At 42.0% G+C, this 21,227-nt stretch overlaps 1 protein-coding gene across 8 annotated transcripts in view; it reads left to right on the forward strand.

Moving 5' to 3' along the window:
- The window catches only part of BOC (BOC cell adhesion associated, oncogene regulated), a 75,170-nt gene that overhangs the window by 43,199 nt on the left and 10,744 nt on the right, over positions 1-21,227 (forward strand). For all 8 annotated transcript variants that reach the window (XM_083611815.1, XM_083611814.1, XM_083611813.1 and 5 more), the window contains 7 exons: positions 12,556-12,702; positions 13,279-13,422; positions 13,842-14,135; positions 15,287-15,559; positions 17,253-17,551; positions 20,357-20,516; positions 20,773-20,883. In XM_083611815.1, the coding sequence (XP_083467941.1) occupies positions 12,556-12,702; positions 13,279-13,422; positions 13,842-14,135; positions 15,287-15,559; positions 17,253-17,551; positions 20,357-20,516; positions 20,773-20,883 (1,428 nt within the window). The remainder of the gene's footprint in view (positions 1-12,555; positions 12,703-13,278; positions 13,423-13,841; positions 14,136-15,286; positions 15,560-17,252; positions 17,552-20,356; positions 20,517-20,772; positions 20,884-21,227) is intronic.

A 21,227-nucleotide genomic window follows, 5' to 3' on the forward strand; every position in this document is an offset into this window, starting at 1 on the left:
TGTGCAAAACAGGGGCTGGTTTTGTTTCAAAGCCAAGAATTATTGGCTTGTCATCAAGATATTAATCAGAAGTGAAATGTTTAGGTTGGGCCGGGTTAGAAAAGGAGAATGGAACAGCAGCTCCAAGGCTCCATGGGAGGGGTCTGCCATTGGGTTGAAGCCTTTTGGGGATTTGGAGTGAGCTCTGCAGTTAGATTAAGTTTCGGAGAGTGCATTCCAGAGCAGAATGGGGGCTGTGTTTTGCTTGTGGGCTCATAGAGGAGGGGAGTGAAAAGGTGGATGAGATTACTCAGAGCATGGTTTGCATTTAACAGGGACTGGGAAAGTGCTGCTTGCTCAGCCTCTTAGCACAGTTGTTTTGCTTATGGGCCTTTCTAGTGTTCCCTCAAATGTTTTTTATTTGGACAAAGCAGTCATTGTTCAGCCTACCTGGCTGATGGCTATCCATTCCAGCCTCAGTGAATGAGGGGAGTCAGGCTTCCACAGCAGAGCTTCTAGTAAATCTCCTTGAATGTCCATAAAATCTGGTCCACAGATCCAGCTTGCTTTTGTAAACTGTTGCTGTTGAAATAAAACAGTTTTAATTAAAATTAAGAAGACAGCAAAGTAGTGATGTTACATCACAAAAAGGCCGTTTACAATATTCACTTTCAGAAGTAGCTATAGTTGGGAATAATATGTGATTATTAAATAATCTTGTATGCAAAAACTAAATGAGGCTGGTATATTTCAGCACAATGTATGCTGTTTGTAAATAATAAATGTAGACACTGAAAATAGTATGGAAAAAGACCCAGAACACATATTTTCCTAGATTTCATGTGAAATAGTTAAATTAGGAATGTATGTTATTAGAGAAAAGTGGAGAAAAGTAACAACCAAGAATGTGATGTCAGATGTCCAGATTCAAAGTTTCCAGTGTACACAGACGAGGAAGTAACACCTGTTTTTCTAGAGCGTATGTGAATTGGAGACACATAAAATTTTCCACCAAGTCACTTTGAATTTGAGCCCATTGATACGGGCTAAACTTCCATACATATTTACTGGAAAACTCCAAGACTCGCCAATCCTGCTTGCATGCTACATTAAGCCATGGTTAAAAACAAGCTGTGATTGAATGTGCAGTGTGCTCATGCATGCAGCTAAATGGTTCTTGCCCCAGTCCTCCCTTGCTGCCACCATACCACTAAGAAACAACTCGGAGTCTGGTGTGTGATGACATTTGAATCCAGACCAAGGTTTGTTCTTGGTTTAGTGCTTGTGGTTTGTTTATGGGAAACAAACCACAAACCTGGGTTCAGACATCACCATTCTAGTTGTTTCCCAGTGTTGGACAGCAATACTACCAGGAGAGGAGTGGAGTGAGAATTTTTCAGCAGTGTGCACCATCATAATATGGGCACCGAAGGAACCCCTACTAAAATTAGGCTAGAGGCTTTAATAACTGACTGAAATAACACTGAGGACAGAGTCACATTAACTTGTTGGGGGACTTGTAGAGCCAATTGGATTTCCCCCTTCTCTTCAGCCTGGCTTAAATTTGCACATTGTTAGATCATGTGCCATTTCAAACCAGGTTGACAGGAAAGAGTTGACTTACTGTGTAACCATATTGCCAGTATGCTTATGTTGAGTTGTTAGTGTACGTTACAGGTTTTGAATTATTGCCTTTAAAACAATAGTTTAATGTTATCATGAGTATTTGTTCATTTGTCGTTTTGCATAAAACGAAATTTGCTTAAATAAAAGATAATCACAATATTTTCCCTTTTGTGTATGAAAGGAAGAGGCACAACTGGTAATTTTATTCCCTACATGTATGAAGTGAACACTGACAGACTGAATACGATAAGCTACATAATATGCAAGAAGATCTATTATGTCTTATCATTTGTAAACACAGAGATATTCAAAAGATCTCTGTTCAAAAGATGCCCATCCAATTTCTGTTGTATGCCAGATGCTGAACATTTGCTCCACGTGCTGTTGAGAGAAGGCCATGAACACAAATAGGCAAAATGCCTCTTAGATATTGAGAGAGCTGGACAGGTAGGCAGCAGAAAGGTGGGCTTATGTGACACAAGGTTTAGTGGCAAAGTACGTGCTTTGCATGCAAAAGGTTGCATATTCAGTCCCTGGTATCTTGGAAAGAATCCAGTCAGAGAGCCACTGTCACTGTAGACAATTCTGAGATAGAGGGGCCAACAATCTGACTTGGTATAAGACAACTTCTTGTGTTCGTTCTTTCGGGGAAGGATGCTGGAGTTATTGAGACTAAAGGTGTAAAGGGAAAGTGCACTGGCCTCTGGCCCCAGCCCTCCAAGGAAAGTGACACCTTGGAAAGGGCAAGACTAGCCTAGCCCCAGCCATCAACCAGAGAATGAGTAGCTGCAAGAACCTGCTCTCCTGCACTAGGAGAAGGAAGCCTGCCATGTCCCTTGGGGTTGCACAAGTGAGGGGAAAGTCACCCTTATCTCTGCCACTAGCCAGAGCAACAAGGGCTTGGTTTTGTTGCAAGCTGCCTTGGAAACTGTTAGTTTGAAAGTTGAAGTATACTTCTAGATGCAGAACATAGGCAAGGAGAGCAGTACCTTGTAGGAACCCTGAGGATGCCCTAGAGCAGCTTGTGGTGGAGAAGTTTCAAAAAAATTGAGGAGTCTGTTGGGGTTTAGCTGAGAAAGAAGTTGCAATTCAAGCCCAATGGAGGTTGTTCAGAGGTATTCAGAGTAGGCCTCTGGGCCCATTGTGGAAAGAGAGAAGCAGAGGGCCACATAAAAAGAGAAAGGGGATGTGGGCAGACATCCCTGGTTGTCAAACAAAGATGGATCCAAGAGAATCCTTATTCAGGATTCCTCCCCTCCTTTTTTAAAAAAAAACCTCCTCCTTTGGTTCTTGGAAGGTATGTTTTAAAGACTATATCTCCGTCTCTTTGGTGACAGTTAAGGTTTCTTACGAGGTTTACACATCGCCCTTCCTGTTTCCCAAAGGCACCATGTCTGAATGGGATTATCCCTGCCAATATTTTTGACATGTTGGCAGCTGAACTTTAGCCTTGGGATATGCCTGCCTTTAGTGCAGAGATGCTGATTGACACCCTTGAGCTGGTCCCTGCTCAGGCTACTTTGGAGAACTAGTTGAGACTAGCAGTTAATTCCTTTAGCAGATTTTTTTAAACGTAGAGATAAATTGACTATTGTTATATAGTCCTTGACAGAGGGAAGGAAATGTGGAAATGGTAGACTTGTTAAAGCAACAATAGAGTTGCAGTTGCTCGTATTAGATAGTGAATGTGTGCAGCCGCTCCCAAGCAAAGATAAATACAGGAAAATAATCTTCACACATGGCAGTATACATCTTTTATTTGTTGCAGTTATATTATTCATGAAGGGGAAATGTTGCACGTGAACTGGCATTCTCTGATAAATACTACCTGTTTCTGACTCTGATGGTTGCATAGGTAAACCTGTGCACAAGGACAGGGATGCTTGAGAAATTCATTCGCTTCATATTCCAAAGTGAACTGACCTAATTGGTACCCTCCTGACTAATGCAACACTCTACATTTGTTGTATTCAGTGTTGCTTGAATCCTAGTTGTTTTCTGCCTCTGAGCAAAAATTGGAATAAAAGACCCCCAAACTAAACACAGAAATGGATTCCTAGAAGGGTTCATTGTAGCCAAAGTACAGAAGGGTTCTCTCCAACAGTATTTTCAATGCAATGTCCCTCCTTCCAAAATGGATCTTTTGCTGCCTCCAGCTAGCTAGATTGGGAAGAACCCTGTTTAAAACTGGCCGGATTCACGTAACAAACCCTGTCAGCAGAAGCCCTGTGCAAGGACTTCCACTTGCACAGTGCGGTTTCCCTCTCTTCCCCTATTTGCCCTCTAGAATGGGCTCTGGTGGCAAGTTCTGAGAACCCCCAGAACAGCCTATGGCAGGAGGAAGGGGGGGGTCCGGCAAGCTGCAATACTTGTGTGAATGGAACGTTCAACACAGCACAATGTTGAATTTCAGCATATAATTCTTATCAGCAGACACCTCTCAAAACTGAAATTGTGGCAAGATGAGGCAAGAAAAAAGATGATTAAAAAATGTGGAATTCAGTAAATATGTAGCTAGCATATTTGCTAATATAATGAAAGAAGGCCAGTTTCAGCATAAGCAAGAACAGCTGGCTGTTCTAATTAACACCAGGTGAACTTAGCATTGTATATGAAGAATTCAAAGAAGAAGAAGAGGCAGTCTGCTTTGTAAACAAAATTCTCTTGAGTATTACCTAAAAAATCTAGTTTTGTGAAGCAAAATGCTCCATTCTGAATATTAAGCTATCAAAGCAGCCTTCAGCAGGAGCTGGACACCTGGGTGTTAGCCTTTTGCCAAGTGGCAGTGGGCAATGACCCTTGCACAGAGGCATCTTTGGGGACCTGGGGGCATTTGCAGCTGTCTTTTCAACAACAAAAAACCTCATTTTTCATTTTGCTTCTGTCAGGGCCTCTAATCTGATAAGTCCCTTGATACAGCTGTTGGCTCCATGTTGAAAAGCCATTTTCGCCCTCTAAGAACTTCCAGGGTAGAATTACAGCGAGGGAGAGAAGGAAATGAAAACATAGGACTGTTCCTGGATTTATATAATGGTGATATTAGACGTGTGAGGAGATAAATGGAATATGTGATACACAAGTTTGGAAGGCTGGATAGGATATGTATATATGCAAGGTAGGGAAGGATGTCTGAAAGATGTGTGGCGGCTATGCACATCTTTGCATATGGGGATGTGGGTTTACAATAGAGTGCGGGGGAGAGGTTGCACGTATACAAGTACACGTAAAGTACATTTGTGACAGTGGCACAGGAACACAGCAGCTGAGAACAGAAGGAGGATATGTTTTAGGTATGTAAGAAAGGTGGAGATAATGGAACTGTGAACTTACACAGGGTAGAATTCAACATCTTGCTAAGGTGATCATCCCGTCAGTGCCAGCATTTCTGTTTGCCAGATGGGAGGATCTCCCCTCTCCTCCCTGACATGCTGTTCTGGGAGTTTTCTTACAGATTTGAGGAGGGCTCAGAGAAGGGGTGGAAGTCTTGTTGCAGTAGAGCAGGACTGTCCAACTCCCAAAGACTGTGATCTACAACCACTATAAAAAAGCTTAGGGAAGCCAAGGTTGTTCAGCTTTTTTTAGGAAAGCCAAAGTTGTTCAGCTTTTTTTTCTTTTTGGGGGCGGGGGAGGATCCCACGATTGACCAGGGGCATCCCGCAATCGACCAGTAGATCACCATCAACCTGTTGGGCAGCCCTGCACTAGAGGGTCTCTGTGATCACTTCCATTGCATAATGACTTAGCAGAATCTGGCCCATGATGTTTTGTGGGTGTATCAAGAGTCCCAGTCTCCTAATGTTCAAGGCACCAATCTCTGTGCTGGTTGCTGTTGGGCTATATGGACTTGTAGGACCAGCATGGTTACACAACCACTGTCACCAAAACAGCAACAGTCAGTTTAAACATCTGCAGTAGGACGTGGCTCTTCTCTCAGATATTCTTTGTTCTACGCTATTATAGCCATTTCAACTCCAAGAGGTTTGCTTACGTTGTATATGAAGTGAGTTAGCAATGCAGCCAGAGTTTAATGGAAGCCAGGCAAAGTGCTCCACCATTCTGTATTCCTGTAGCTTAAATGTGGATTACTAGTGAAACATATCATATTCTGCTTTGCATTAAAGGAGGCTTTTAGTCATTTTCTTTTCCTGAACTTGCATCTTTCCACATTAATCCTTTGCTGAATTGAATGTAATAATATATTTGGAGATTTGGTCATTTTAATTATTTTTAATTTATTTCCCCCCAGGAGCACTTCTTTCTGTCTAGTACATTTTCTTCTGCCTAATGTTATCCATTGTAGGATTTGAGTCCTTCAGAAACTGGGGACAAACTTAAGGGGGATTTGCAAAAATCACCAAATTTGGGCAAGATGGATGGCAACTAACTAAGTAAAGAACAGTGCCAGTTTAAAGCAATATGTTATCTGGGACCGAAGGCAAACTGACAGCAGATGTTCATAATTTTACATTTCAGTTCAGTTTAAGAGCTCCTTGGCTTCTTATATATAGAACACAGATTTCAAGTTCCAAGCAACATCAGTGTAGTGGCTGGCAGTTTTTCTTTACGATTGCTCTGTTTTACTCCAAAGCTCGTAATAATACACTAGGCCTTTTTGTTGTATATCTGTTTTCTTCACTTTGGCTTCTCCTCCTCCTCCTCCTCCTCCTCTTCTTCTTCTTCTTCTTCTTCTTCTTCTTCTTCTTCTTCTTCTTCTTCTTCTTCTTCTTTGCAAAACCAAACAAAAATCCTGAAGCTGAGTTGTAAAGTCTCTTGCCAATATGCAGTAGTAATTACAGGCAGTTTTATCTTCTAGCTAAAGTGTGGGAAACTGGATATGGCAGGTGGACAAGATATTGATCTACCCTGCCAACCCCCACAAACTATTTTGATAGGTAGGCCACCTATCCAGCACCTAACACCCCCATGATGCAAGGTAAAATGTTTTTCTTCAGCCTATATAGTTTGGAATTGTATTGGGCAAAGGCTCAGGGGTTTTTTTGGGGGGGGGTTCTATCTTAAAATTACAGGTGCGGTGAAGGCTAGACTCCGTCATACAACTCTTCCAAAAAAAAGTGGAGCTGTTGCTATAATTTATTGTGACCCTGTTTGCACGGCACATTAGATCATAGTTTGTTTTTTATGTATAGTTTAATATGAATGCAGAGTGGGCTAGTGCACACGGCTGGAACGTTCTTGCTCTGCTCCCCTGCTACTGTGCTGTATGTAAATAAGACAGAGTCTGGCTTGTTGTGACGTCCAAACCCATGCTTGTGTTTTGTTTTTCTCCAAACAAACTATGAATAGTAACCAAGCTTTGTTCTTGACTTACTGCTTGTAGTCTGTTTAGGAGATATAAACCATGATACTGGGTTTGGCCACTTCGACAAGCCAGACAGTGGCTTGTTTTCCCTCTTGTGCTGCAATGTGCAGAGCAGAGTCCACTTAAAGCATTCATGTTGCTTTGTGTACACATTAAGCCATAATTTTCTCTCAACTATGGTTTTAAGTGTGAACCAGGCCTATACAATTACAACTTGCTTTCTCAAGAGACAGTTGAAGGCCAAGAGGACAGAGCGTTAGACATAGACCTGTGCTTGTTCCGTGTGTTTCAGATGAGCAGTTATACGGTATATTTAATATTAGCAACATATCCCATGACAAGTGAGGTGGCTACATTTCCCCCCACATGTATGGAGAGCCACAACTGAAATAATATTTCTGTGCATTACAAACTGCGCATGATGTAGCTGGCAAATCTTGAATGTGTGAATATCCCTGTTACGCCATATTACTGTTTAAAGATGCAGGCATACTCTACCAAGTTGCACCAGTACAGTGGTACCTCAGGTTAAGAACTTAATTCATTCCGGATGTCCATTCTTAACCTGTAACTGTTCTTAACCTGAAGCACCACTTTAGCTAATGGGGCCTCCTGCTGCCACCGCACCACTGCTGCATGATTTCTGTTCTCATCCTGAAGCAAAGTTCTTAACCCGAGGTACTATTTCTGGGTTAGCGGAGTCTATAACCTGAAGTGTCTGTAACCCGAGGTACCACTGTATTATAAAAGTGACAGAATATTGATGTGGAAATCTGATCTTCCTATAGATCAGAGATTAATTTTCTCTGTTTTCCTGTTGGGGAATTTGAGGGCATGGGGAAAATAAAGTGACATAAGTAAAAAAAAGGTAGCAGAGATGTAAATGCATTTCAGAAGATAAGTCATGGTTCTTTTTTATTATGAAAAAGCCATTCTTACCCTTGTGAAACTGAGCTTGGGTTGCTTCTTCCTTCTACAAGGAAACCTTTTAATAGCAGAAAATGTTTTATATTCCATCTGCAAAGAAAGTTGTTCCCTAGTGGCTTGGCTTGCAGAAGTGTTGGGCTGTTCTTTCTCTGCTCATTGGCTGAGACGACTTTGGCTGTTTTTTGTTTAAAGCTCTGGATCTGCTTTTGTGCATACATATCCTTTGCCAGTAATTTTGGAGCCTTTGCCTTGGCTCTGGGATTCAAAAATGGCTGTGATGAATTTGGACCACCAGGGTGCACATTAATTTTTCCTGATTCTATTTGTATTTTGTTGATCAGATAAATGTGTGATGTCAGCAGCCAAGCTTTCAAATCTCTTTTCTCCCACCACTGTTTTCTGTGTCTCCTAACATTTTGTCCCATGAGAAAGAGAAATGGGAAAATAAAGTCAGCACCAGTCTCTCCTTAATTTTTGTCCCATCGATATCTTGGGAGTGAGGAATTAACCTCCCATCTGTCTGCAATACCCAGTGGAAACAAGGCTTTCCCTCCCCAGCCTGCCTTTAAAGAATTAATCACTTTTCTGAAGTTCACTCCTTTACACCTTCTTTTTACTTTTATTATTATTATTTTAGTTGCATGATGCCAAGACATTCCTGAAGCATTAAACATGTTTGCTGCAAATCATTTTTATGTCTTTGTTAAGTCTCTCCCCTCCTTCCCTTCTTGAATCCAGGCACTAGCACGGAAATATTCTCCTGACAGCTAATACGTTTTTCATTTGGGGAGGCTTTTTGCCGTGCTGCCAAGGGAGCTGTTTTTTATTTAAAAATGTTTTTGAAGCAATCTTGCTTTAATTAGCCTGTTTGAGAAATTTCATGTCACTTTTCCATAAGCGTGGGTGGGAGAACCTTGGAGCCAGAGCTGTCTTTTGCTGTTGGAGAGCTGGTATAAATCCCAGAGAAAGAAAACATATTTTTCCACTCTTCCAGTCTGCCAATAGAGACTTGGCCATAGTTTTCAGTTCACAGGCTGTTCTAGTTTTTGCTGTCCCGGCTGCCTGAATACTTGCATTGATCCAGTCCAACTGTAGACAGCACACCCTCTCACTAGCACGGGTCATATGAAAGAAGTCAGGAATCCTAGGCTACCAAATCACAAACTTTGCAGGCAAAAATCCCAGACTCCAGTCTTATGAAAACGAAGGGCTTATTTGTAGTTTTCAGGTGAAGGTTAAAATTAAGAACTGGTGCAGTAAGGGGTATCGGTGCAGCTTTTCTTATCGCAGTGCTTCAGTGAAGGAATACTTGATATCTATATCTTGTGAAATTTTCCCTTCAGTTTAACTAATTTCTTGATGTTAGGGAGTCCTTTGGACCTAGCAAACGTGTTTTTAGAGCAGGGCCTGATGCAGCACAGAGCTGTTTCTTTCTGTTTACTACATTGTTTCTCAAAATTCTTGAATTCGTACCGCCTTCCAAACTACAGCCTCTAGATCAGAACCAGTCCTTTATTCCTCAAATGAATGTGCAGAGAGGTCCTTGCTCACAGTTGTGTGCATACACCCTGCTGCTGCACTGGGGTAGTACTGTATATACTTGAGTATAAGCCGACTTTTTCAGCACATTTTTTATGCTGAAAATGCCCCCCTCAGCTTACATTCAAGTGAGGCAGGCGGCAGTGGCGGAGAGACGAGTGGCCCGAAAGGAGCCCTTTCTCACACGGCTGGTGCTGCCGCCGCCCGCCTCTCGCAAGGGTAGGTACAGGAGTGAGCGGCAGAGGGATTAGTGGCCCGAAAGGAGCCCTTTCGGGTTGCTTGTTCCTCCGCCACTGCCTTTGCCGCTGTCGGAGGAGGAGGAACGAGCAGCCCGAAAGCAGCCCTTTTGGGCTGCTTGTTCTTCCTCTGCCGCTGCCGCCACCACCAGGTTTGTGGTGTGAACCGGCTTATACTCGAGTCAATAAGTTTTCCCAATTTTTTGTGCTAAAATTAGGTGCCTCAGCTTATATTCGGGTCGGCTTATACTCGAGTATATACGGTAATTCCACACAAGCATTAGGAAAGGAGTAGAACAGGAGATGTCTGACGCCCTACTACTGAAGCCACAGACGGGATAATCATAAGCATCTCCTTCTGAGCTCTCATTTTCCCATATCGTAGTGGGATGATGGGGTAGAAAGGATGCTGTCAACCTCACAAACCCAATGTGGATCAGTCAGGTTCCACTGCTAAGAGAGGGTATTTGGTTTAACTCAGGGCTTGGCAGTTTGAGGAAGATAGCACTACAAGAAACCATGAGGACTAGGTGCGAGTTCTTTAATTTAAACCAGATTAACAGGATCCCACATTTAACTGTTTTCTGTTTGGAGTCCTCAGTACCTGCTAACAAACTAGCGAGCCACTCTCAAACACCCATGACATATTGGTAGATCCTGCCTCACCATTGGAAATCACAGATTATGATATAATCACTCATTATATGTAGGTCACTCAGACCCTCATTGCATTGCCCCACGGAACTTTGCATTGTAAGTCCTTGGTAAAGATGGCATTGTATCTCTGAGATACTATTATGTTTTGCTAGAGAAGGAAAGGGGTTTACTAGAGCAAGAACCAGTGAAATAGAAAGTTGCTATTATATGACAACTTCATTAGAGGTTTCAGTTTTGGGCACCTGATTCTTGAAATCCTGTGCAGATGGTTAAGAAGTGTTCAGACACAGTAATAGAGAAAACAGCAGGGAAGAGAGGAAGAAGGAAGGCTGAGGTTGTTGGGGTTTTTTTGGCTGGTTGTGGTGAGAACTTGTGCAAACATTCCCTCCTAATGGATTTCTCAAATGTACTGGCAGGCAGGCAAGCAAAGGCAGGTGTCACGTCAAATACCTTCTCCGATGAAACTTGATCCATCCCTCTTGATCTGGTATACTCATTCTCACTTTTAAAGGACCTCTTTGTTGGTTGTTTTGCGCCTAAGAGCCCAGAGCATAGTGCAGCCAACTAGTTTAGCAGACAAAGTAGACCTCAATAAGAAACCTCTCTCTCTCTTGCTCTCTAATGTTAATTTTGCAAGTATATCTGAAAACCCATTATATTTCTCTTTTTCTCAAGGTTCATAACAGTAGAACATTAGGACAAGTATTCTTAACAATTACAATTTGATTACAGACATACAAAGCTGAATAACTGTTCCCTGTTGATAGGGGTTTCTGTTTTGAACAACAATGAAGTTTTAAGCTTGTTTATTATTGTTATGGCAATACACTTTGAAACTGACTCCTCCTTCATAAAAGTTTTGGTTTGTTTTGAGAACTAATCATCTGTTCCGGGGGGTTTGCGGTAGTGGGCTAAGTTTTTATGGAATATCCTAGATTGCTTCCCACACTAGCAGTTTAGGGCAGAATTGAACTGCCTGATTTGCCTTGTTGCGGGGTAGGTTGTAAGGAATGGAGGTCTCTCACTGCCCAGGCTAGAACAGCTGTGTCAGCCTCCACCTATGGAGTGACACTAGCATCACTCTGCCAGCACATAGCTCCCCATTCCAAATTGATTGTGTATGTGTGTTCGGGTGCTAAAAGGGCTTCACCAGATAGTAAATTGCAAAGCAATGTATTTGGAAATCATATGGTCATAATGGATAATTTCAATAATTCTGCTGACCTTTTTAAAAAAGAGATAGCTCTAGTCTACACTCCTATTTGATGTGACAGAGAAATTAGATAGTTATAAGAATAAAGAAAACAGAAGATGACAAGTGAAAAATCAGTTGGGCTGTTCAATCTGTTTCAGTTAAAAGTCAATCAGTCAGTCAGTCAATCAATCAATCCAGAGGCATTATGATTTGCTTAGTGGCATACTGCCTTTGCCCAGCAACTGCATACGTACATCCATTGTACACCATGAAAACAGGACCATGCCAACAGGAAACTGCCCAAATGACTCCTGGAGACACAAAGGCTGCACTCTCAAGCACAATTGCATGTAAATCCTATTGATATCAGTGAACTAGGTATCACATTGGCAAAAGCGTCGTTCTACCCACATATTATCAAGGTGATGGGAATATTGGAGCTGTTTGCGAAGGGGAGATTGGAAGACAGATGGCAGTGTGGCATAACTCCTCCTGTGCATCCAATTTCTATCCTGAAAACATCCCACCCAGGCCATGTTTCTCCTGCCTAGGCTTGTTGTGGAGCCCAGCTAAAGAAAAATATTTAAAACTTGACATTTAAAATTTGCTGGACTGAATGTGGAGGGTGGGATAGGAGAGAGGGAAGATTAAGTACCCTCCTCTTGTCCGCCTGCACTTCTTACAAGTAAGCATTCTACAATAGTACCGTATTGCAAAGGAAATGGAGAGCTTAGAACCCCATGTTACCTTCCAGCATGCAGTTTGTTCTTTATTTCTAGGTTTAAGATCAGGAGGTTAGGAAAGAATGAGCACTTGGGGCATAAGAAATGGTCGTATTTGAGACACCTGCATATGCTATGGTTCTTGGAGTTTTTTGACAGTGCATGAGATTGTGATATAATCTCATGAAAAGGATATAAGCTTCCTCAGTTTGTAATAAATGCAAATCCTTGAGCACCCCCCCCCTTGTGATTCTTTTTAATCTACTTACATTGTCCACCACTGTTACTTTTCTCCCATGTGTGTAGCCCAGCAGTTCAGCTTTTAACAGATCCTGTTGCTATCCTCTTAAACAGATCTCAAAGACTTCAAATACGATGGCCAGCATGTGATAGAAGTTGATGAGGGAAATACAGCTGTAATTGCCTGTGATCTTCCTGAAAGCCACCCAAAAGCCCAGGTTCGCTACAGTGTGAAACATGAATGGCTGGAGGTCTCCAGAGGTGAGTTGATACTGACTTACGAAGGAAGAGAAACTGGAATTGGTGTCTGCTTTATATCTCACTTCTAGTCAGTTTTTACCCCTCCCTACACCTTCTGACTGTGCCTTTTGGGCTGATCTGTAGAATCATTTTTCTGAGTTCTCTGAAGGGCTATGGCTTTCTGTATAGTAGACATAGTCTTTCATGACTCCACATTTCGGTCCTCACCCAGGAGCAATTTCTTGACTGTCCTGTAACTTTCTTGAAGCACTAAAAATATACCTGTGAAAGAAATATCTGAAAGCTGGGAAGTGCATGGAGGATGAGTGAATCCCTTATTTTAATAATAAAACCAAATGATGTCCTAATTATCATTCCAGGTTTGCCATGAGAATTAAAGCTGATTTTTTTTTACTCAATCTTTTTATTCCATTCTTCCAACCACTCACCATTTTCTTTCTCTCAATCTTAGCTGGAAACTTCTTCTGCTCCTCTTATTATTATTCGATAATGTTCCTTTTGTGTTTACAGTATGCTAGAAATTGTATAATACGGATGTTCCCTGCCTTAGGAATCCCTATTCCTTTATCTTAACAGATAACTATCTGATCATGCCATCTGGGAATCTTCAGATAGTCAATGCAAGCCAAGACGATGAGGGAACTTACAAATGTGCGGCCTACAACCCTATCACCCAGGAAGTAAAAACATCTGTGTCTAGCGAGAAACTCCGTGTGAGACGTAAGTCACTTCTTCCAAATATTTGGGTTCACTGGCTTCAGGCTGTCTTAAGGTGGTGGTCCCAATTTGCAGGTGCCACCAAATGCAGTCCTTTTATGCTGCATGTTTTACACAAGCCCTTCATATTTGAGAGCTTGCTTTCTATACAGGAGTGTTAAATTCAAAGTATCCTCTTGCAGTGCAGGTAGCAGAAGCTTATCTCACAAGCATAAGGCTTCATTGTACGTTTTCTGTTGCTTTTGGTATTATATATGGAGTGATGAAGTTGTTGATGGCAGAGTTGGTGAAATTCCAGTTGGTGAAACTTCCTGTTTAGTGGCTTTTTCGCCCCAGTAGGCTTTTCTGCCTACATAGTGCATCTTGTCCTGTTCTGCGAGACTGTCTTACTTTTGTTTCACTGATTTCTCTCTTGGCACTAGGCTCCACAGCTGAGGCAGCTCGCATAATTTATCCCCCAGAGGCTCAGACCATCATTGTCACTAAGGGCCAAACTCTAATCCTTGAATGCGTGGCTAGTGGGATTCCACCTCCACGTGTCACGTGGGCTAAGGATGGCTCCAACGTCTCTGGCTACAACAAGACTCGATTCCTTCTCAGCAATCTCCTAATTGATGCAATCAGTGAGGAAGACTCAGGGACCTACAGCTGTATGGCTGACAATGGCATGGGTGAGGCTGCAGCAGCATTCGTTCTCTACAACGTTCAAGTGTTTGGTGAGTACAACTTCATTTTCCTCCCTCTTCTCTCCTGTTAGACCCAGCAGCTATAGCCATGGTCTGGAGACTGCTCACATGGTCATATATTTCAGAACTGTTTTTGAGGTGAAATTTAATGCTCACAAGCAAAATTCCTCCAGCTTAGATTTCACTCAGGGGCCTAACTCCTAATAACTGCCTAAGTAAGCTTTGAGGGCAGAGCCAAAGCTTTGACTTTCCAAAAAAGAGCCAGAGGATTAAAACTGAGTTATTTATTGAGGCACAGTAATTCTAGGCGCACACACATAAATATAATCAAAAGACAGAAAATTGTATTCAGTAACTAAAAATGTTCTAAGCTAGATGGAATGTGCTGTGAAAAGCAGTCGTGTGCTTTTAGCTGAACTGTAATTTAAAGATCCTTGGGTGAATTTGGTCCTTTGAGTCTCTCACAAAGAAATGAAAGAGATATCAACATATAGTATGCCAAGCTTAATGATCAAGCCAAAAGACAGAGGCATTTCCTTTTTAAAGGAAATAAATGTCTGGGCTATAAGCTAATGCAGGCTAAGTAACCCCTGGCCAATCAAGAAGGCTGCTTCATCTACCTGCATAATAAGCCCAATTTGATAGGATTACCTGGTATACATGCATATAAAAGAAATACACAGAACAGGCAATTGTTCTTGAAGGAGTTGATTTACAGAATTCAACACATGAAGGTTTTACCTAGGTCCTTTGCCCAAGAACCTGGATCAGGGAGCTTTTGGAAGAGATTTAATTAATGGAGAGGTCCATTAGTTTTTCGGTCTAGAGCCTGTGGCCGTAGAAGAGCGTAGTGACTGCCCATCTGTCATGGATGCTTTAGCTGAGATTCCTGCATTGCAGGGGGTTGGACTAGATGACCCTTGGGTCCCTTCCAACTTGTAAGATTCTATTATTCTATGATCTCCGAAAGATTACTTTTGAAATACGTGAAGGATCTACTTATAGGACACTTAATGGCTGTGCACAAGAATAAATAGGTTTAGGTATTGCTGTCTTCATAACACAGCAATGTAGTTTATAACACAGCAATGTAGGAGGATAGCTACAAATATTTCAGTTCTGCCTGTTTCAGAGGTGAATGGGTGTTCTCACACCTGAATTGTAACTCGTTTCCTTTTCAGAACCCCCGGAGGTTGTCATGGAACTATCTCAGCAGATCATCTCATGGGGACAAAGTGCAAAGTTCACCTGCAAGGTTCGGGGGAACCCCCAGCCATCAGTTGTGTGGCTGCGTAATGCAGTTCCGCTCTTCTCCAGCCACCGAATGCAACTCTCTCGCAAGGCCCTACGTGTCTCCAGTGTGGGGCCTGAGGATGAAGGGATTTATCAGTGCATGGCAGAGAATGAAGTTGGGAGTGCACAGGCTATGGTTCAGCTGAGGACTACTGGGCCTGGTAAGTCCAAAATGAAGTTCAAAAGGTTCGTATAGGGATAATGAAATAAGAATTGTAAAGCACTTTGAACAGCAAAAGTAAGTATAATAATGTTGTTGTTGTTGTTGTTGTTGTTGTTGTTGTTGTTGTTGTTGTTGTTGTTGTTGTTGTTGTTGTTTATACCCATCTGGCTGGCTTTCCCCAGCCACTCTGGGCAGCTCCCAACTGAATATTAACACAATACAGCATTAAACATTAAAAACTTCCCTAAATAGTATCTCATTGCATTAGTATTAGGGGTGTATCTGTCTATACATGGGGCTGCTTATTCTCTTTATGCCAAGTCATGCAACTCAAGTTAGTTTCTGTTCTGGAAAGGAACTTCCTGAGATTCCTACTTCTCAGATGTGTGGCTTTCAGAGTATTGGAGAAATGAACCTGAACACATGCAGGTTATATCTTGAGTAGGTTCCCTCAGTACTTAGGGGGAAAGTTGCTTTCCCTGCATAGCTCTGTTTCATGGACTGAGATTCTTAAATTCTTTATCTGTCCATTTACATATGTATTAAGTGTCTGAATTACCCTCCACACTTCAGCTGCAATAGCAACACTAAAAGCAGCTTAAAAAATCAAAATGATAAAATATTTGTAAAAATTCAGTGCTGAAGTGATAAAATAGGTGATTGTGACAAACATTACAGATGTCTCTTTTCTGACACCACTCTTTCTCTATTGTTTGTTCATTAGAAACCCCATTCTCTGCCAAAATAAAACTGCACAAATTAAAATTCTCCAACTAGAACATAATTTGTAAAGGGACTGAGTCAGATGTACCTAGAATTTAATGAATTTAACATACATACATACATACATACATACATACATACCTTTATTTGTATGCCACTCTTTCACAGTTCAAACCATGCTCAAGGCGTGTTACAACATGAACAAAATATAAAACTACAACATAAACAATAAAAAAATTAAACAGACAGAACCACACTGAACAGTTTCCACAAAAATTACAAGAAGATCTAAAATAAAAATACAAAAAACCAACAGCAACAATTCCCCCCAAAATAAACCCCCCTAAACAGTGCCCCAGCCCAAGAGCTTTTGCAGCTGGAGTCAGTCTAGGCCCCACCTTCCCAGGCCAAGTGGGAAAAGGCCTGCAAGGCAGGGAGCAGGTCTTCCAGGACTCACAGCCAAGATGCTCTCATTGGTGTCACTGAGACAGCATTTGGATTTTGTGTAGACAAGAGTAGGCTGATGCCTAGTGCACCAAAATCCCAGGTGCTTAGAACTTCCCCTCTGGCTACTTAAAGCAGACTTTCCATCTTCTAAAGAAGCCAAAAGCCTATGGAAAAATTAGGCTTGTTAAGTTAAAAGGAAGAAGCCTATAGCCAACTGAAGACTCACGTAGTAGTTTATAGCCGTGAGAGACACAATGCAGGAATGGAAACTTACCTGACTTGATGGGTGTTATTCTACTGCAGTGCTAAGAAAACCCTAATAAGCTAGATTCTCTCTCTCTCTCTCTCTCTCTCTCTCTCTCTCTCTCACACACACACACACACACACACACACACACACACACACATTCACATTTTCCTGATAGTTGGGAGTAAGTGGGTATCAGTTTTAAAACAGTGGGTATCAGTTTTATCAGTTCAGTGCTCCAGCATTTGTTCAAATCATCTCTCTTGCCTTCTAGGAACAACTCTGAAGCCACAGCAAGTTTCTGTTGCCGATTCACCTCAGTCTGCCTTGTCACCTACCCTGCTTAGCAACGGTGAAAAAATGCTGAAAGACAAAGCAAACTTCCTAAGACCCAGGCCCACGACACCATCCGTGTCTGTTCAATGTACTACCAAAGAGTTGGTGTCTCCAGCTGAGGCCCCAGTCATCCTTAGCTCTCCCCGGACTACTAAAACGGATTCATATGAGCTGTTGTGGAAACCACGACATGATGGCAAAGCCCCAGTCCTCTACTATGTTGTAAAACATCGCAAGGTTAGCACATTCCTTTTTAACTGATTTCTGATAATGGTGTTGAATTACAGTTTATCTGGGAAGCGCTGTGTCGCTTACACTTTCTTGCCAGTTTAGGTAGCAGCAGCCCATCTTTTGGATGGGCAGGATATTTGTCCTGTGTGCGGTCTCTGAATGTCAGTGAGTGAAAGCAGCGTAAGGAGCAGGCATAAGGAAATGGGTGCTTTGGTGCAAGTTTGAGATCAGCATGGGAGAGAGAACTGCAGAGATGTATGTATCAGTGAACAAGGACAAACCTAGGATTTACATAACCCTGGGATGATGCATATACTTTACTTAGTCTGGGGCATTTCTTCCCCTCCCACTACCCTCCCTCCTTTTTTGATGAACTTATCCTTACCATAAGACAGATTCCAGTAAAGTAATGATTCCAGACCCTCATGGTATCTTAGCTTGCTGCATGTACCTTCCCTGCATTGTTCGTTGGTTGTGGTCTCTCTTTTTTCAGTTGCTTCACCTGGAAGGCTCTTGGGTCAGAGGGAGTCACCATGGGTCACTGCACTTAGGACTAATATGTTTCCAGCACAGAGCAAATTCTCAGCTGGAGATTCTTTCTTGTATCTTAAAGGTCTTTACAGAAGGAAACTGTTCCTGTTAACCCTGCTATCACTTTCATTTGCGTGGCTGGTAACCAGACAGACACCCTGAAATGGGCTTTATGTAAAGGAGATGCTGGGTTTAGCCAAATTCTGAATAAACATGATTATATCATGGCTCATTTCAATAAATCTATTCTGACATGTGTTTACTTGAGGTGTAAGTGCATTTCAGAGAGTTTTATCCAGCTAAGTCATACTCAGATATGACTTATGGAAAACAATGGAGAGAACTAAGTAATGTTAATTTATTTCAGTGGATGTATTCTGCATTGGATACCATCCAGTTTATGGAGTGCCCACATGTACTACATGTGCTAACTAAATAACCTGGACTGCTTAGAAATCTTTTAACTAAAGATAGCACTAAAAACTCGTTCACCCTGTGCAGCTTTGTTCAATACATCCACAGCACAAATTACAACATTGTGATTACATAGCCCTTGGGAGATGGGAATAGTGGTGAATGGAGAAGTGGTACCTACCTCATATGTCAATTGATTGAGGCAATTAGTAGCAGTGGGTATCAAATACCAGAATTCAGACATTTGCCAGTAGACGAGTAGTTCTGCTCATTTCAGATTGCAGGTTTGTCTACAACTATCTGTGATAAATATGGCATGGTCTCATTTTCCTATTGGAGGCAAAATAAGATGTTCCGTTTTCTTTTTTAGGACAAAATTGTAGGGTTGTTTCCAATTCAAAGAAGGCACTGTAGCCTATAAGTGCCTTTCACCAGTGGAATGTGAGGATGATAGTTTTCAGCGATTCCTCATCCTTTTCCGGTCCCCTATGTGCCCGCCCCCCAATCTCCTCCAGACAAAGGGGGTATTTGTAAAAAAATGCCTCCCTCTTTGTCACATTCACGGAAACTTTCACTGGAGCTAAGAGCCTGCAGTGAGTGGAGGGACGCAGTTGGATACAACCTGTAACTGTTTGGTAAATGCACAGATGCACAACCTGTGTAGCTTGCAGCTGCTAAGTAGACATTGGAGTTCTCTCCCTTGAGGGTGTTGATTTGCCCCCTCTAATTCTTGATGATACAGCTTTGCAGCTGACTTTTCTTTCATTGTCATATGGTTATTTTTGGACTGGGGAATAGCTAATAATCTTCATCTTCTTCTACTCAGATAGAAGGGCTGTAGTTCAGTAATCAAGTATTTGTATTGCATTCAAAAGGTTCCAGGTTCTGTAGTTCCCAGAAACCGTTATGAGCTAGATAACAGGCAGCTTCCAGTGTTACTTTATTCCTATGTTATCTCATACCAGTTTGCCAGTGATTATTTTATATATGCAGCACACATGTTTAAACAATTTTATTTTATAATTCTCAATTGCTATTAGCAGGAGTTTCTGTTACAACATGGAATTATAAAGGGGTTCCTCTGAGTGGCATCAATTTAATAGGATCATGCTGCAAAGTAGCTTAATGCTTCTGAGAATTTACTTGTCATAGCATTCTTGCTGTTGTCATTACTACTCAAATCCAAACTGCTCTTGTCAGTATGCATGACACTTTGCAGAATACAAGACAATCTAAAATTTACACTGGGAAAAACATAAAGGAAGGGGAGGAAAGGAGAGGTGGGTTAAAAAATGAAGCAATAATGCACTTGTTTCAGTTGCATTTCCTTAGGCTTTATTTCTGCTTGTGCTGTAGTGAGGAGCAGATGGGGCTTATCAGCCTGGAAAAGTAGCCCATCTAAGAGAAGGAAAACTCTGATCCTAAACCTCTGCTGCCTTGTGGGATATCTTTGGGAGAAAACGGTTAAGGAGTAGACCGAACAAAAATCCAAAGGAGTTCCTAACATGGTTGGGTGGAGCCTTGTATGCCTCCTTCCAACAACTCCTGGTGCCAAGGTGGTGTCAGACATATTGCTCTGCTTTCCTTTGGACCACATCAGCAAGGCTGAGAGAGCAGGGGTCTTGTCATATGGACAGCCCAGGACCTCCATACTTGCTTGTGCCCTGGGGAGTTCACTTTGGTGCTGCTAACACAGCAGTTTGACTTCATCTCTGCACTCTATTGTCTCTCAAGACAAACAGATGCCAGCAACAAGTTTATTTAGATCTGGCTTTGGCTAAAAATGCTCAATAGCCCTTTTATCCGTAATAAGGTGAAGGCAATTGAATCCACTCATAGGTGTGCTTGTTCCTTGTCCTTCAACAGGTAATGAATTCTTCAGACAGCTGGACCGTCAGGGATGTCCCTGCCAACCAGCATCATCTGACTCTAATAAAACTGGACCCAGGAAGTTTGTATGAGGTGGAGATGTCTGCCTACAACTGTGCTGGAGAGGGGCAGACAGCAATGGTGACCTTCAGGACCGGTAAAGATGTAGTACTTTCCCAGGAGTTGTAAATTCTCTCCTTCTCCTGATGCTGAAGGCTTTGTCGCTTAGAAATTTGCTTTTAATAATAATAATAATAATAATAATAATAATAATAATAATAATGATGTTAATAAGATGCAGTTACATCCATGGAATGTAGGCCGCCACAGAATGTTGGTGAAGTTTATCATCCAGAGCAGTAAGACACTAAAAGTTTATCTCATGCCATCTTTGCTATTTTTGTCTTGCTTAGGACGTCGACCCAAACCAGATATCATAGCCAGCAAAGAGCAGCAGATTCAGAAGGATGACCCTGGCACCAGCTCTCGGAGCAGCAACCAATCGGACAACACTCGCCTGTCCCGTAAGGCCATTTTCAGACTTGCGGCAGAAAGGGTTTTCTGGCTCTAGAAGTCTGATTATTCTTGGGGGAGGAGAGCTGGGAAAGATGGTGGTGTGAATGAGAAAAAGACAAGCCTGGCACAAGCAACAGGAAGGGAGTTTGCTTATCTCTGCTGCTTCTGTCCAGTCCTTATTAGGCCATGTTGCTCTTCAAAGTCTGTTTTACTGGCAACAAGCACCTATCAGACAAACGGTCTAGTAATAAGATAGTGAGCGAATTGTGGAATTGTAGAGTTGGAAGGGACCCTGAGGGTCACCTAGTACAATCCCCTGTAATGCAGGGATCTGAACTCAAGCATCGATGAC

Source organism: Podarcis filfolensis (genome assembly GCF_964270895.1).
Source record: "Podarcis filfolensis genome assembly, chromosome: 4".
NCBI classification, from domain to species: domain Eukaryota; kingdom Metazoa; phylum Chordata; class Lepidosauria; order Squamata; family Lacertidae; genus Podarcis; species Podarcis filfolensis.